This window comes from Nilaparvata lugens, chromosome 3 (genome assembly GCF_014356525.2).
Source record: "Nilaparvata lugens isolate BPH chromosome 3, ASM1435652v1, whole genome shotgun sequence".
NCBI lineage: Eukaryota > Metazoa > Arthropoda > Insecta > Hemiptera > Delphacidae > Nilaparvata > Nilaparvata lugens.
In genome coordinates this window covers 4,721,657-4,736,416 of record NC_052506.1, presented here as the reverse complement: position 1 = coordinate 4,736,416, position 14,760 = coordinate 4,721,657, and the positions used below count along the sequence as shown (strand labels likewise).

Sequence of the window (14,760 nt, the reverse complement as noted above, 5' to 3'; positions counted from 1 at the left end):
TCTAACCTATTTCAAATAATGTACGTTTTTAAAATGAAGATGCTTCCCATGTTATTTAAATGGAGTTACTTTTACGCTCTAGGGAGTTTTCCTGTTTTTTCCTCCCGAGAGCGAAAAAGTGACACTTTAGTATTATGTCCCAGGGAGTAAAGTAAGCACTTTAGACAGGAGGTGGAGGAAAAAGAAATTCAGTCGAAACATGTTGTGCTTCAATAAACTAACCTATGGAAAGGGTACTTTATGGTTTCTATTCCATTTCAATAGTAAGTTGAATTGAAGTGCACTGACCTCTTGGCAATATAGCTGTACATCGTTGAGCATAGTTTTGAGATTGTCATTGATGAACTCAAGTTCAATGACGAGCTGAGCATACTGCTTCTGAAAGTCACTCGGGATCGGCTCGTTGAACGAGGTTTTACGCTCGTACGTGTCGTTCATCTCCCGCAGCTGGTCCACTCGGATCCGCTTGATGTTCAGGATGTTGTTTAGTCTCACCTGAAATTGAAAACATTAAACATTCAGTTATCACGGTTTCATTGGTGAAGGTTTATTTAATAATTTGCCTGCCTAGGTATAGTTTATAGGATAGGTAAAGAATAATAAATTATTATTATATCTATATAAATATATCGCGAGTTCAATTTACAGCTCAAGCCGTCTCTCACATCCCACATGCCATCTCACTCTATCCATCCAATCTCCCTCTGCTAAATTCCTCTCGCGCATGTCACTCTTCACTTGCTTCATCCAAGTTTCAGGTGGTCTTCCCCTCTTCCTTCTTCCTGGATTCCAATTCAATATCCTTTTGGGCCACCGATATTACTAACGTTGATTGAAAGATACATTTTCAAGATGTTCGATGTTTTTGAACGGGTAGTATTATAGTCCACTAGGCAGCTGATTTATGATGAATAATTTTATTCTAAAGTCTGATTTTTACGGTAATATTAGCGTTCAAAGGAAACTCCTTTTCCTTTTGAATTATCCTTAAAATGCAGAATTTCAAAAAATCCACTAGACAGCTGATTTATGATGAATAATTCTAAAGTCTAATTTTTACGGTAATATTAGCGTTCAAAGGAGACTCCTTTTCCTTGTAACTGACACAAGTAAGTTTATTTTATGGTTTCAAAAATAAAATAGAAAAACTCACAATTTTCTCGAGTATCTTGACCGGGTAGTCCCCAATCTTGTGATCCTCGCCGATCGGATAGAGCGTCATCTGCCGCTGGCCTCCCGTGCCAGCATGGGCGGCCGAAGTGAGACTGCTGGCGTCGTTCAGCGTCAGCTTGGGGTAGACTGGCTTCAAGGCGCTGCCCCCCAGACCCCCCGCACCGCCACCCAGCGCTGTCAATCCCCCCGCCACGCCGCTCGACGGACGCGGACGGAACATCGCCACGTACGACGCTATCGATATCGTTTCCGGAGGATCGTTGGACTAAAAAACAAACAAACATTTTTTGCAAAAATAAAATATATACCGATCAACATAATGATTTGAAACAGAGATTATAAATTTATAATCAATTTCGTATTATTCACTTATGTGGAATCTACAGAAATAGATTGATGCATCAAAACGATTTAAGTACGTTTGATTAAAGCATCTTCTGTTTTTATTCAGATAAGCATATCAAACATGAGTATAATTTGTGGTTTTAAGTGAAATTTTTTAATATTTCTTGTGATTGTGAAGGAAGATTTTTGTTTGGATTTGTATTTTGAAATTAATGAATCTGATAAATTCAAAATTGTAGTAGATACATTCTTTAGGACTCAAAATAGTGTGTGAATCATTTGTTTGTTTGTTTTTAAAGCTTCCCAGAGACTCTAATCAGAGTATAGGAATTGTCAAAAATTTATAATACATATATAGTATTACAAAAAAAATTAATAAAATAAAATCACACAAAGGAACCCTCTCTACACACAAACTCTTCTGTGGTATAGAATACTCCTACAATCAAAAAACTTTCTAACTCCTTCTCAAAAATATCGACATCTTCACAATTTTTCAAGTGAGTAGGAAGCTTTCTAATAAATTTAAGGCCCATATATGTAGGTTTTTTCTCAAAAAGAGCTGTTCTGTGATACAGTGAAGCATAGTCTCCTCTATTTCTAGTATTGTATCCATGCGAATCAGCATTTCTAGTCATTTACATAACCTCTAGACTGTGTATTCAAATTAAGGTTTAAAGCAGTTTTGGGCGAATGCCTCTTGTTTTTACCTGCATTGTATCTATTGTCTATGAATAAATGAATGAAATTGATACTATTCATCAGTCTTTTCCTGGTTTGTCAAACCTAAAGCTGCGTTTAGGCTACACCAAAATTGCCAACAAAACGCTGTTTAGAAATATTTTTCTACAAAAAAGTTGTCAAATTTTTGTAAAAAAGCTGCTGTTCTCAAATTTACAGCAATAAAAGCTTCAACATGGAACTGTTCATCAGTCTTTTCCTGGTTTGTAAAAAAATAAATACAGATCGACGACATGTGTATTATTAAAAACAGAGATTATAAATTTAGGATCAATTTTGTATTATTCACTCATGTGAAATCTACAGAAATGGAAGGTTGCGTCTACACTGTAAACGGAGGGGTTGTTTTTACTCTTCTATAATATTTGCTGAAATTATACCACTAAACTTATGTTTGAATCCTTGATTGGTTGGGAGCTTTTAGTGGATTCGTTCATTCAAATGCACAGATTATCATCATTATTCGATTTTCATCTATTCTAGCAGCTATAGTAACTGTGAGCCAGGATCTTCAATGAAAAATACTTGTAAAATTCAACCTCAGGTTTATTGAACTCATTAACGAATCAATAGAAATCATGTCAAATTTTCAAACAGAGCTACTCAGTAACTGATTCAGAAAAGAAGGTATATTCAATTTCAATCTATACATTTTGGGAACCTGCTAAATTGCTGCAACTAAATTCGGGCCTCAGTCATTCTATGTAACTAAAATTTTTGAGCTATATAAAGGTGCGTACAGACTTTCGCTCTGCTCCGCAACCGAACGTCACTCGAGCAGAGCGATTGATGATCGACCGGGGAGCAAGAGTGGAAGCGAGAAGAGCTAACATCTCCCGTAACGTTCATGATCGGTGCGACTGCAGATCGGGGGCGGAGCGATTGCAGAGCGATGGCAGAACGAGGGCGGAGCTTACGCGGAGCGGGTTGGAGGCGCGTATATCTGTACGCAGCTTTAGAAAACAACAAAAGTTGGGCACTCACCATTTCCTTAATTTAAATTTTGACTCTTTAGAAACACTCACATATGATTTAAGAAGACTCACTACACTTTAATCAGATTCACCCACGCAATTAATCTCCTAATTCTACTTCTACTAATTTTATCGGTTTCTTCTGCAAACTAGATAAAAATTGATGATAATATAACGAGAGCTTGTCAATTTGTCCCTCTGAATGGAAAACAGATCCATTCAGAGGACCGAGGATCGCTCACCGTTACATGTTTTCCCCGGTTACGTCTCAATTCGAACTGTGGCCTTTTTTACTGAAAATTATTCCCCCTCCACGAGCATTGAGCATAACTTCCAGTGGAAAAGCCAAAGCTGCAAAAAGGTCAATGCTCGTACAATCTTCAAATATAGTGGCTTTTTCGGCATGAAATTGAAACAGTATTTGAAAAATGCACGAAAATTGCTTCAATTCGACAACTAAGAAACAAGTTAGCAAATTCAAACAAGACAGAGTCAATTCTCACACTAAAAACGCAGGGTTCAACATACGGTAGAAATCAAAGTTCATTCCAGTTCAAAAACCTGAAAAATAATATAATATACACAGAAACAACTACAATATTACCCTCCCAATATTCACACTATTAAAACACGATTCAAGTAAGTCAAGTTTGAAGCATCTGTTTTATTCAGATAAGAGTTTCAAAATGGAACTACTGTTCATCAGCCTTTTCCTGGTTTGTCAAACCTAAAGCTGCGTTTAGGCTACACCAAAATTGCCAACAAAACGCTGTTTAGAAATATTTTCTATAAAAAAGTCGCCAACTTTTTGCAAAAAAGCTCAAATGTACAGCAATAAAAGTTGAGCCAATTTTGAAAAAACTTTCCATAAATAAATTTTATTTCATTAGATTCCTGAGGTTGTTTGCTTACGGCTGTAATTCATTGAATTCTCTTCTTTACTACATGAAATATATCTCTCTACCCGGAGACATTTATTTTTTTGATGAGGGTGATGATGCCCACATGAGCTCCAGGCTTGTGCGTGGATGATGAGGCGAATGATAATGCGAGATGAATGGACCTACAGTTTTAGGTAAGTTCCAAACCACAGGTAGGCTATTTATTTGTTTTTTATTTCACACTTACAATATTTTTTCCATTTTTTACCAAGAGCGTAGTCGGCGTGGACTCGTTTAGGGGAACATTTAATTGGCAACTTTCTCAGTGTTTCCCACATTGTGTGGGAAACAGCAGTAACTCAATTCTTGTTTTTTCATTTCCAAAAGTTGAGAACACGTTGCTGTGCTTCTCAAGAAATTGGCAACAAGTTGCCGCAATTTATTGAAACCTCAGTTAACAACTATGGTGTAAACACGACTTAATTTTCTTCATACCAAATGTCAAATCTACTGTCAACACGACAGTTTGGCATGGTCATGTAAAGGTGCGTACAGATATACGCGCCGCGAACATGAGTAATTCACTTTTAATCAGCTGATTATATCTGTATTTTTACAGAAACGGTAAGATACAGATAAAAAAAATGATAATGCGAGATGAATGGACCTACAGTTTTAGATAAGTTCCAAACCACCAGTATTTATTCATTTTTTATTTCACACTTAAAATATTTATAATAAAAAGCTTGGCATCAGCTGATTAAAAGTGAATTGCTCATGTTCGCGGCGCGTAAATCTGTACGCACCTTAACACTGCCTATACATTTGTACGAGTGAATCTGGCTTAATATACACTAAACCAAAGACCTTAAAGATGCATAGAGTCACATGCAGCGCTAGTGTCGTACTTGGAATTGAAATCGGCCATTGAGGGAGCAACCTATAAGATTATTACATACCAAAGCCTTTTCAATCTATAATATTACAAACATATATCTCGTATATGGTGCATGCTATTTGCAGATGACATCGTGCTCTGTGAACCTACCAAAGATCAGTTGGAAGAGAGGCTGGAAAGCTGGAGGAAGACTTTGGAGGAAAGGGGACTGAAAATTAGCCGATCAAAAACAGAGTAAATGGTATTGGGAAACAATGATGGGCTACCCTTACAGCTTAAAGAGAACCAACTCCAACCAGTTGCAAGTTTTAAGTACCTGGGTTCAAGTGTACAGAGAGATGGAGGGCTTCATGTGGAAATACAGCATAGAATAAATTGTGGATGGATGAACTGGAGAAAAATGAGTGGTGTTCTTTGTGATAAGAGAGTGAATTGTCAAATGAAGGGAAAAGTGTATAGATCAGTTGTGAGGCCAGCTATGCTGTATGGAACAGAAACATGGCCCATTTCAAAGAAACAGGAAGTGACTGAGATGAAAATGTTAAGATGGATGTGTGGGGTTACAAGAAGAGATAAAATAAGAAATGAATTGATCAGAGGAACTGTAAAAGTTGGACCACTGGGAAAGAAAATGTAGGAGACAAGGATGAGGTGGTTTGGGCATGTACAGCGACGGGAGGAGGATTATGTTGGACGAAGAGTGCAGGATTTGGTTTTGGATGGTGTGAGAGGACGAGGTAGACCTAGGATGAGGTGAGGAGATAGAATAGCGGCTGACTTGCGGGAGAGTGGTTGGAGGAGAGAGCAAGCATTGGATAGGGCGTTGTGGAGAGGCAGACTAAGAGGAAGGAACGCCGACCCAATTTAAATGGGATAAGGCACAGCCAAAGAAGAAGAAGAAGAAGAAGATATCTCGTATATGAGATATAACTCGTGCTAAAATACACCAATGGCGGCCTTCAATTTCAAGTAAGAGCTATCATTGGGAAGGCATAGGCATTGTGGGTCTATATCTCTTCAAGGTCTTTGGACTAAGCATACCATTGCCGTAATGGCATCTAAACTGTATCATAGATAGGCCACCAATGGCGGCCTTCAATTTCAAGTAAGAGCTATCATTGGGAAGGCATAGGCATTGTGGGTCTATATCTCTTCAAGGTCTTTGGACTAAACATACCACTGCCGTAATGGCATCTAAACTGTATCATAGAGAAAAGATAGCCTAAGAAGATAACCCATGGTGTTGTGTATCAAGTAGAGATGATACTGTATCATATTGTGTTGATACTGTATCATTTTGTGGTAATACTGTATCATTCTGTGGTGATACTGTATCATTTATGGTGATACCAGAGAAAAGATAGCATAAGATCCTATGGCATAGGTCGTTTATGTTTCAAATTTCACTGTTAACTCAAGCCGGTAATCCTGGTAGTTTTAGTGAAATTACGTGACGCTGGTATTCTCTCATACTGTGTCATTCTTAAGGTGCGTACAGACTTTCGCTCTGCTCCGCAATCGAACGTCACTCGAGCAGATCGATTGATGATCCACCGGGGAGCAAGAGTGGAACGCGAGAAGAGCTAACATCTCCCGTAACGTTCATGATCGGAGCGATTGCGGAGCGAAGGCGGAGCGTGCGCGGAGTGTGTTGGAGGCGCATATATCTGTACGCACCTTTACACTCTCACCCCAACAAAACAGTAATAATTGATAGCAGTCGAGAGTTAACGGTTTTAGTTAGCAAAAGCTCGGTTGAAACTTGAAACATAAACGACATATACCATGGGATATCTTGTTATGCTATATTTTCTCTATGACATTTACAAGACTGAACTAAGGTTTGTGCAAAGCGTTTGTATATTTTTTATTCTTTGACACAAAATTCAGTTGACCCAAGAAAACAAAAACTAATAAAAAAATCTTCTTCAATTAAATGTACTAACCAGCACTTCGAAATCAGGCACGGAGTGTGTACCAAGCCCCTGTCGCTCAAAGGTGACTCGATACGTGTTGTTCGACGTGTCTACCGCGTCTATGCAGCCAGTGAAAATGCCATCCTGAAACATCAATCAATCAGTTCACAAAACAGGAAATATTTCGACAAAAGCATCAGTTTTGAATGTATCCTTATCATTAAAGCATCTCCACTTCAGGATCTGCATTACGATCCAATTACTACCCCTAAACCTAGCGCCGCAGTGCAGGATGGTTTCTTACAGCTTGGCGTTGTTGTCATTCGAGATGGGTGTCTGGCTTGGAAGTGTTTCGGCCGCATTGCAGGATGACTGTTAACGGTTGCCGGAAGATCAACAGCTGGATTTTTTCGTGATAGAGAAATTCTGATTGCAGATTCGTTCTCAGCGACCCCAAGTTTAGACTAAAGGCTCAGAATGTCAACAATGTTTTTAAATAATTAAAAATCATCATGAAAAGTCATTAATATGGTAGTACACCACCTTTCTGGTAACTTTTAACTGGTGACTGGAGTTATTATTGACACACAAAAATCAAAATAATCGTGAGAAAGAAAACTGCTGATGAACGCGAATAAGACCGCAACTCCATTGTTCTATTGTCTCGGCTGCTTGGCTGAGCCTGGCTGGAGGGATCAAATAACCGACTGGTTTGATCTTTCGTCTGTCCGCTAGGCGGAACTACGCCGACCATTGCTGGGTGGAAGATGTTACTGCGGCCGCTCGTATTCCCACCAACGCTGCTATTATTTGCTGTCTCAACGCCTAGTCCGATTCAGCCAAGCAACCAGCCTGTACTGTGGAGCTAGGTTAACTCCTAAATGTTAGGATGACATGAATGTTTATCATGCATGTCCTACCGTCAGCCTTAAGGTGTGTACAGATTTACGCGCCGCGAACATGAGCAATTCACTTTTATTCAGCTGATGCCAAGGTTTTTTATATCTGTATCTTACCGTTTCTGTAAAAATACAGATATATAGTCAGCTGATTAAAAGTGAATTGCTCATGTTCGCGGCGCGTATATCTGTACACACCTTACGGCTGACGGTAGGACATGCATGATAAACATTCATGTCATCCTAACAACAAAATGATAAACATTCATGTCATCATGTTCACACACACACACATGTTCATCATGCATGTTTTGTCACCAGCGAGAGACTTCTAACATAGAATAAACAACCAATATATTATTCCCAAACCTAATATTTTGATTTTTTACATTAATTCGATTAGGAAGATTGCAGTGTCTATTGAAAAACCCCTATTGTATTGAATTATTTTGTGGATTAATTTATGAGGAATAAATATCAATAAATAAACAACTGAAAAATCACAAATAATGATAGATAAATAATTTAACCTCAAATGGAGCAGCGAAAAAATAATAAACAACAAAAATCGGAGATACAAAAACGTAAATTCGAAAAATTGTTCTCGAAGCATTTCCCTGACGGATAGATTTAATTGACCGGGCGAAGTAAGGTCTAAGATTCAAGTCGACGGTTTGGCATTTCTCTTCATGTTTAAATGTTGCGCATTTACGGCGAAACGCGGTAATAGATTTTCATGAAATTTGACAGGTATGTTCCTTTTTTAATTGCGCGTCGACGTATATACAAGGTTTTTGGAAATTTTGCATTTCAAGGATAATATAAGAGGAAAAAGGAGCCTCCTTCATACGCCAATATTAGAATAAAAATCAGACTAAAGAATTTTTCATCATAATGATAGGTAGATAGATATATTTCTCGATCCATGAAACATCTATAGATGCATGAGATCACGTCAAAATATTAGAACACATACATAATAGAGTACTAGTCAAATTACTATGCCTTTATGGTTTCAATGGTTTTTATAGCATTACAGGTCTATGCTGGATTCAGGCAGCTGAAAAAACTCGTCAACATGATAGAAGGGGTTAGCGCAGAGCCACGTATGTAGAGTTTTTTGAACTCTATGGTTCTCATGTCTCTAAACTTGAGGGGTAATTTATTAAATAAACGTCTACCCATTATCAGATGGCTGGACCTTAGCCTTTCCAGACGGACAAAAGGAATGTTGATGTCATGACTATGTCGAGTATAATCCCATGAACGTTCGATCTACATTGGAGCGTTTCTCTACACTTATGAGTGTGAACAAGGCTACTGAATATATACAGATTCACTACCGTAAGAATGCCGAGCTCAACAAAAAGTGGCTTACAGTGGGCTATTCTATCGGCTCTACTCATTATTCTGATAGCTCTCTTCTGCATTATTAATACCTCTCCAATCCTAGTAGCATTACCCCAGAACACCAGACCATACCCTAGAACCGACTGGAACAGAGCAAAATATGAAGATTTTACATATTCAAAAGGCACACATGACATCAAACGCAGTAAGAGGAAGTTCACTCGAGACAACCTATCTAAAACCGTATCAATATGAGGAGCCCAAGACAGATCGTTATCCACCGTCAGTCCAAGAAATCTGGCCTTATTAGAAATCGAGGGGTCGCTCACATATGGTCTTAAACTGAAGACAACTGTCTGTATCTTGGCTTGCCGGGACCGACAGTTTAACGTGCCCATCCGATAGCACGAGAGTGATCTGGTTAAGAAAATTTTTTTGGTAATGAGAGGGTTCGAATATATACTATTGTATAGTAAGAGTGGGTGTGTGCGTACCTGTGGTTTGCGTAGCCTTGCCGTGACCTTGGAGCCAATAACGAGCTGCAGCGGTATCTCGTCGGGTAGCTCCTTGCAGCCAGCAAGATCGTTGCTTTTCCGCTGCTGCAACAGCCGAATTTTCGTTCGTTTCCGCTCAAGCTCTTTCCGTTCTTCGTCGAAGAATGCCTGCAATTTGTCACAGAAAAATTGCAATTCATCCGCCAAAAACACACGACAAAACTTCATAACAGACAAAATGAATACTTGGTCGATGATGAAAAATTGTAATATTGATTCTCCAGAAACACACAAAAATAACTAACTTACATTATTATACTCAATAGTAGAAAATAGTATTTGATAGAAACATTTCAATTTATTCGCCAAAAACACAATACAAAAACTTCATTTCAAAATATAATTCATTTATTGTATTATATCATGTATATTTTTGAATACGGCAATAGAATTATTCCAATTTCACTTTATAGTCCACGTTATAACGGCAGTGTTTGATCAGCAATGGTAATGCTATCCTTGTCTATCATTCAACAAAGCGGATAGCACTATCTCTTTCTCGCTTTGCCAGATCGTCTTTTAACAATGTAGAATTAATGATTAGTTAACAAAATATTTCATCTTAATTATGAAATTATATATGAAAAATATATTTTCTTGCTTAATAAAACATAATTGATTATTTTAAACGAGAATGAACAGCTAATATTACATCAATAGAGATGTATCAGCTACCGTCTATAGAAGGCATTTACGAGACAGAGGATCAGCAACGTTGTTTTACTATCTTTCTCCAAAGTAACTATCCTCAAATATAGTTACTATTGATATGTCAGGTCAATAATCTATTAGAAATCTAGAATGTCGGTGGATGTATTATAAGTTGGTTAATATTCAATGTGAAAAGTTATACTAATCCATTTTATAGAGTAATAACTATTATTTCTAAATTATAACTTACCTAATAGTAAAATTTCAAGCTTGACAAAAAATACCTGTGTGAATAATCTCAAGGATACTGATTTTGTATTATTAGGCCTATTATTATTATTATTAATTGGATTCTCGTTCAATTATAATAGAACTAATATTATCAGATGATGAGTTCATTGAACCTGGTTTATCTTACGCTTGATAGATAAGATTTTGATACAGAATTCTATAGTAAGATTCATATCAACCTATCAGCATTCTGATAGTTCTTCAGTGCTTCCCATTACACAAATGATAACTGGTTTAAGCAGGTTTCAGTAAAGCTACAATAAGACTCAAAATTCAAATGAAGATTATGTTACTATAAATAAATATTGTAGCTATCATTGATTTAAAAAAATTGGATAATTCACGTTGACAATATTCTCTGCATTGTCACTGCCTTCTAGTAACTATTTTACTCTAAAGAAATATTGTAGCTATGATTGATTTAAAATAATTAGATAATATAACGTAGACAATATTCTCTGCCTTGTCACTGCCTTCAATAGAAGATAACTTATATCTGATGTAATATACAAAGGGTCGGTTCCCGAGCTTGGGATTTAGCTAAGTTCCCGTTCACACTACACCCGGTTTCGGAATAGTATATTTCGCACCTAGGGCCGAAAATTAGACTTTTCAGGCTCGAAATCGGTTTTCAAGTCCGAGGCCGTAGGCGAGGACTACAATATATTTAAAAAAATAACAGCTGTTCTTTTTCACCAATCATGTAGTAGATTCTAGGCCTGCACTGCGACGTTGCAATATCGTAGGCCGGTGCCTTGTATTAGAGGTGGCTATGCCCTAACTGTTAATTCTTGTTAAAATCATTCATATTTTATTCGCCAAGAAATTATTTTTTCGATGATTTAATGATATATTTTCATAATTGAAATGGAATATTAGGTTATTATATTTCTACATTCTTAAAAACCAATCTGGCAACGTTGCAGAGCTAGAAAAGGATAGCGCTATCTTCTTTGACAAATGATAGACAGGGTTAGCATCACCAATGTTAATTAAATACTGCCATTATAACGTGGACCTCACTATATATGAACACTGTGAACTGAGAGACAGTTGAAAATGAATCTAACTAAAGAGATAAGATTTTTAATTATGAATTTGATTACCCGATGATAATAAAATAACCAGATAATAATAAAAATAGAAATCCAAGTACCGTTTTTAAAATTATTTATTCACAACATGTTTCGGCTATATGATACCATTATTTGTATTTTTTTGTATTGTTATCTTGTAATAGAGAGTTAAGTGTAAGAGAGGGCCGACTGCGCCCTAACTTCGCTCTCTAGGAAAATAAAGGCAGTCATTCAATTCAATTATCAAGTCTTGTCCTTGAAACATGTTGTCACTAAATAATTTTAAAAAGAGAAATGGATTTCTATTTTTATTTATATACAAGAATAGCCCTAAAGAAAAAAATACAATAAAATAACTAGTTTTGAAGAGTTGCTGATTAGTTGAAAGTGAATCGCGATGAGAATCTTGACACATCACATTGATTACCTGTAAACACAGTGAACTGAGTTGAAAGTGAACATTACTCGATAAAATAAAAACCCAAAATATCACTTAGTTTACCTGTGAACACCTCCTGGGTTTGCCCATCATACGTCGCATTCGACACCATTCTACCCGCGACAAAGTACGTGTCTTTAGCTCAGGAAACGTCTCTTTCAAGCAGATCGTAAAATCGTTGTCGCCTCCGAATAGTGTTCTGAAAATCGTAACACATAATTCAATAACACATAACATCAAACATAAACATAAGATCATTGTCGCCTCCGAATAGTATTCTGAAAAGCATAACACATAATTAAAAAAGCATAACACACCAATACAGTTAATTTCACAATACAGGAGGAACCCACAAACTTTAAACATAACACATCAATTCAATTAATTTTACAATATGGAAGTCCCACAATCTTGACCACATTTGGACCTAACACATATATTGGGCCATATGAATAAAGTTGAGCATTTGCTTATACTTCTAAAATATGGAGAATTTGCTTCATTTTCTATGAATAAACGTAAGCAAAACCTTTTTGCTCATGCTCATAAAAAAATAGTTTGAGGATTTGCTCAAAAGTAAAAGCTTATACTCAAAATTGTATGAATAAACTAGAGCATTTGCTCAACTTTTGAAGCAAATGCTTCAAAAAAGGTGAGTCTAGTCTAGAGCAGCTAATCACCTTTTGCTCATAGCAAAATAGCTCAACTAATTCGTATGAGGAAGAGGAAACTATACCAGATACGATCACAACCAATAGTTGAGAACTATAAAACTCTTTTCAGATTCAACCATGATATATATCACCATTATTCCTACAAAAGAATAAATACAAAAGATAGCTGATATAAAGATAGCCATCATAGAATAGGAAATAGGCATTTAAGAAGATGAGAGTGTAGACGATTATAAGAAGGCTATTGCTATTATAAGAATATGGTGAAGATTATTATAGAGATGACATTTTTTCATGCTATTATTTCAAAATTCTAAACTTCACTAACCTAAAACTCTATTCATAAATAGAAAACAGAGCAGACGACGCAAACACAAGCGGTGCACCTTACTTGCATATTTAGCGCTTCCGTGAGCTATAAAAACAAATTAAGGCTACAAAAGCGAATCAGCTGATGAAAAATCTTTAAAATACGTGAGCATTTGCTCCAGAGTGCAGGAGCATAAGGTAAGAGTATAAGGTGAAGCTTATTCATATAAAAATGAGCAAATGCTTTTGTTTCTACCTTTTGCTCATGAGCAAAACCTTATGCTCCATGCTCTTGCTCATGAGTATTTGCTCTGGTTTTATTCATATGGGCCATTGTCTAAATTTTTTTTCAAAGAAACTCGAGGATTGGTATTAAAATGAGTGAAATCTCGTTTAAAGAAATAACTTTGATCACATTTGAAAGGTTGCCACTATCTTTCATCAGAGTTGATGTGAGTTGATGAATTCGAGGTAATACATAATATAATATAGGCTAATAATTTTCACTTACTTGTCAATGTTACTGAAGAACCATTCATAGCATACCCATTTATGTGCTTTGGGCAGCTTCAGCAAATTTCTAAGGCGCATTCCTATCTTTTGACCGAGCCTCCTGTCAGGACTGAAACAATAATTCAAATAAATATTGCTTGCTTCATAAAATAAGTGAATACTTACAATAACATCCTCCATTCAAAATAGGGATTTGAAAAATTGATGTCTTTCTAACAACATTACCATAGTCCGAGAAATATATTACTTTTTACAAGGCTCTCTCTCGAAGACAGAGAGGCCCGATACTCTTTCCTTCACTAATCACTGCCACTACCTAACAGAATTCTCCCTACTTTTGTATCAGAATCCAATTGTGCGCAGCATGCTTACTCCTCTCCACTCACCTCTCTGTCCATGCTACAAACTGTGGAGGGAGAAATCGGTTTCTTCTCTTCATGTTGAAAGTAATATCTCTCGGACTTGAAATGAAAAATTCCTATCATTCTCAAGGAGTATTCTCGAACCAAGAATGTGAAGTGCGTGACATACACATAACCTTTTGGACTTCATTAACATCAAAATTTGAAGGAGGAATACTACAAGCTAAGCTAAGTTTTCCTCTTTCAGATTATGACAACTATTATTATAGATCATTGTAATAATTGTATCGGTAAATTAATGATTGATTGATGTGAAATACACCGTGATTCAAAAAGAATACCACAACTTTGAAAATGTGTATTTAATCAAGGAAACATAATAAATTGAAACTTGGGTTATAAATCAAAATGAAGAGTATCAAAATAAGTTTTTCTCCACTATAAAACAAGTTCACATATGTTCAATGTAACCCCCTCCGACACTCGAGTGATATCAATACGATACTCGAACTCGTTCCACACCCTCAGTAGCATATCGGGCGTGACAGTTTGTATAGCTGCTGTTATTTCTTGTTTGAGCTCCGCAATGTTAGCTGGTAGAGGCGGTCAATACACCTTATCTTTAACGTAACCCCATAGAAAAAAATCGCAGGGGGTGAGGTCAGGGCTTCTTGGAGGCCAGTGATGAAGTGCTCTGTCTCGAGCTGCTTGGCG

General features: G+C 36.8%; 1 protein-coding gene across 1 annotated transcript in view; it reads right to left on the bottom strand.

Moving 5' to 3' along the window:
* LOC111059033 (protein lin-9 homolog) overlaps nt 1-14,760 on the bottom strand; it is a 33,023-nt gene that overhangs the window by 12,007 nt on the left and 6,256 nt on the right. The window contains exons 4-9 of the mRNA XM_039422651.1: nt 13,683-13,793; nt 12,252-12,387; nt 9,672-9,839; nt 6,959-7,072; nt 1,154-1,438; nt 289-495 (exon numbers count right to left, since the gene is read on the bottom strand). Of these exons, the coding sequence (XP_039278585.1) occupies nt 289-495; nt 1,154-1,438; nt 6,959-7,072; nt 9,672-9,839; nt 12,252-12,387; nt 13,683-13,793 (1,021 nt within the window). The remainder of the gene's footprint in view (nt 1-288; nt 496-1,153; nt 1,439-6,958; nt 7,073-9,671; nt 9,840-12,251; nt 12,388-13,682; nt 13,794-14,760) is intronic.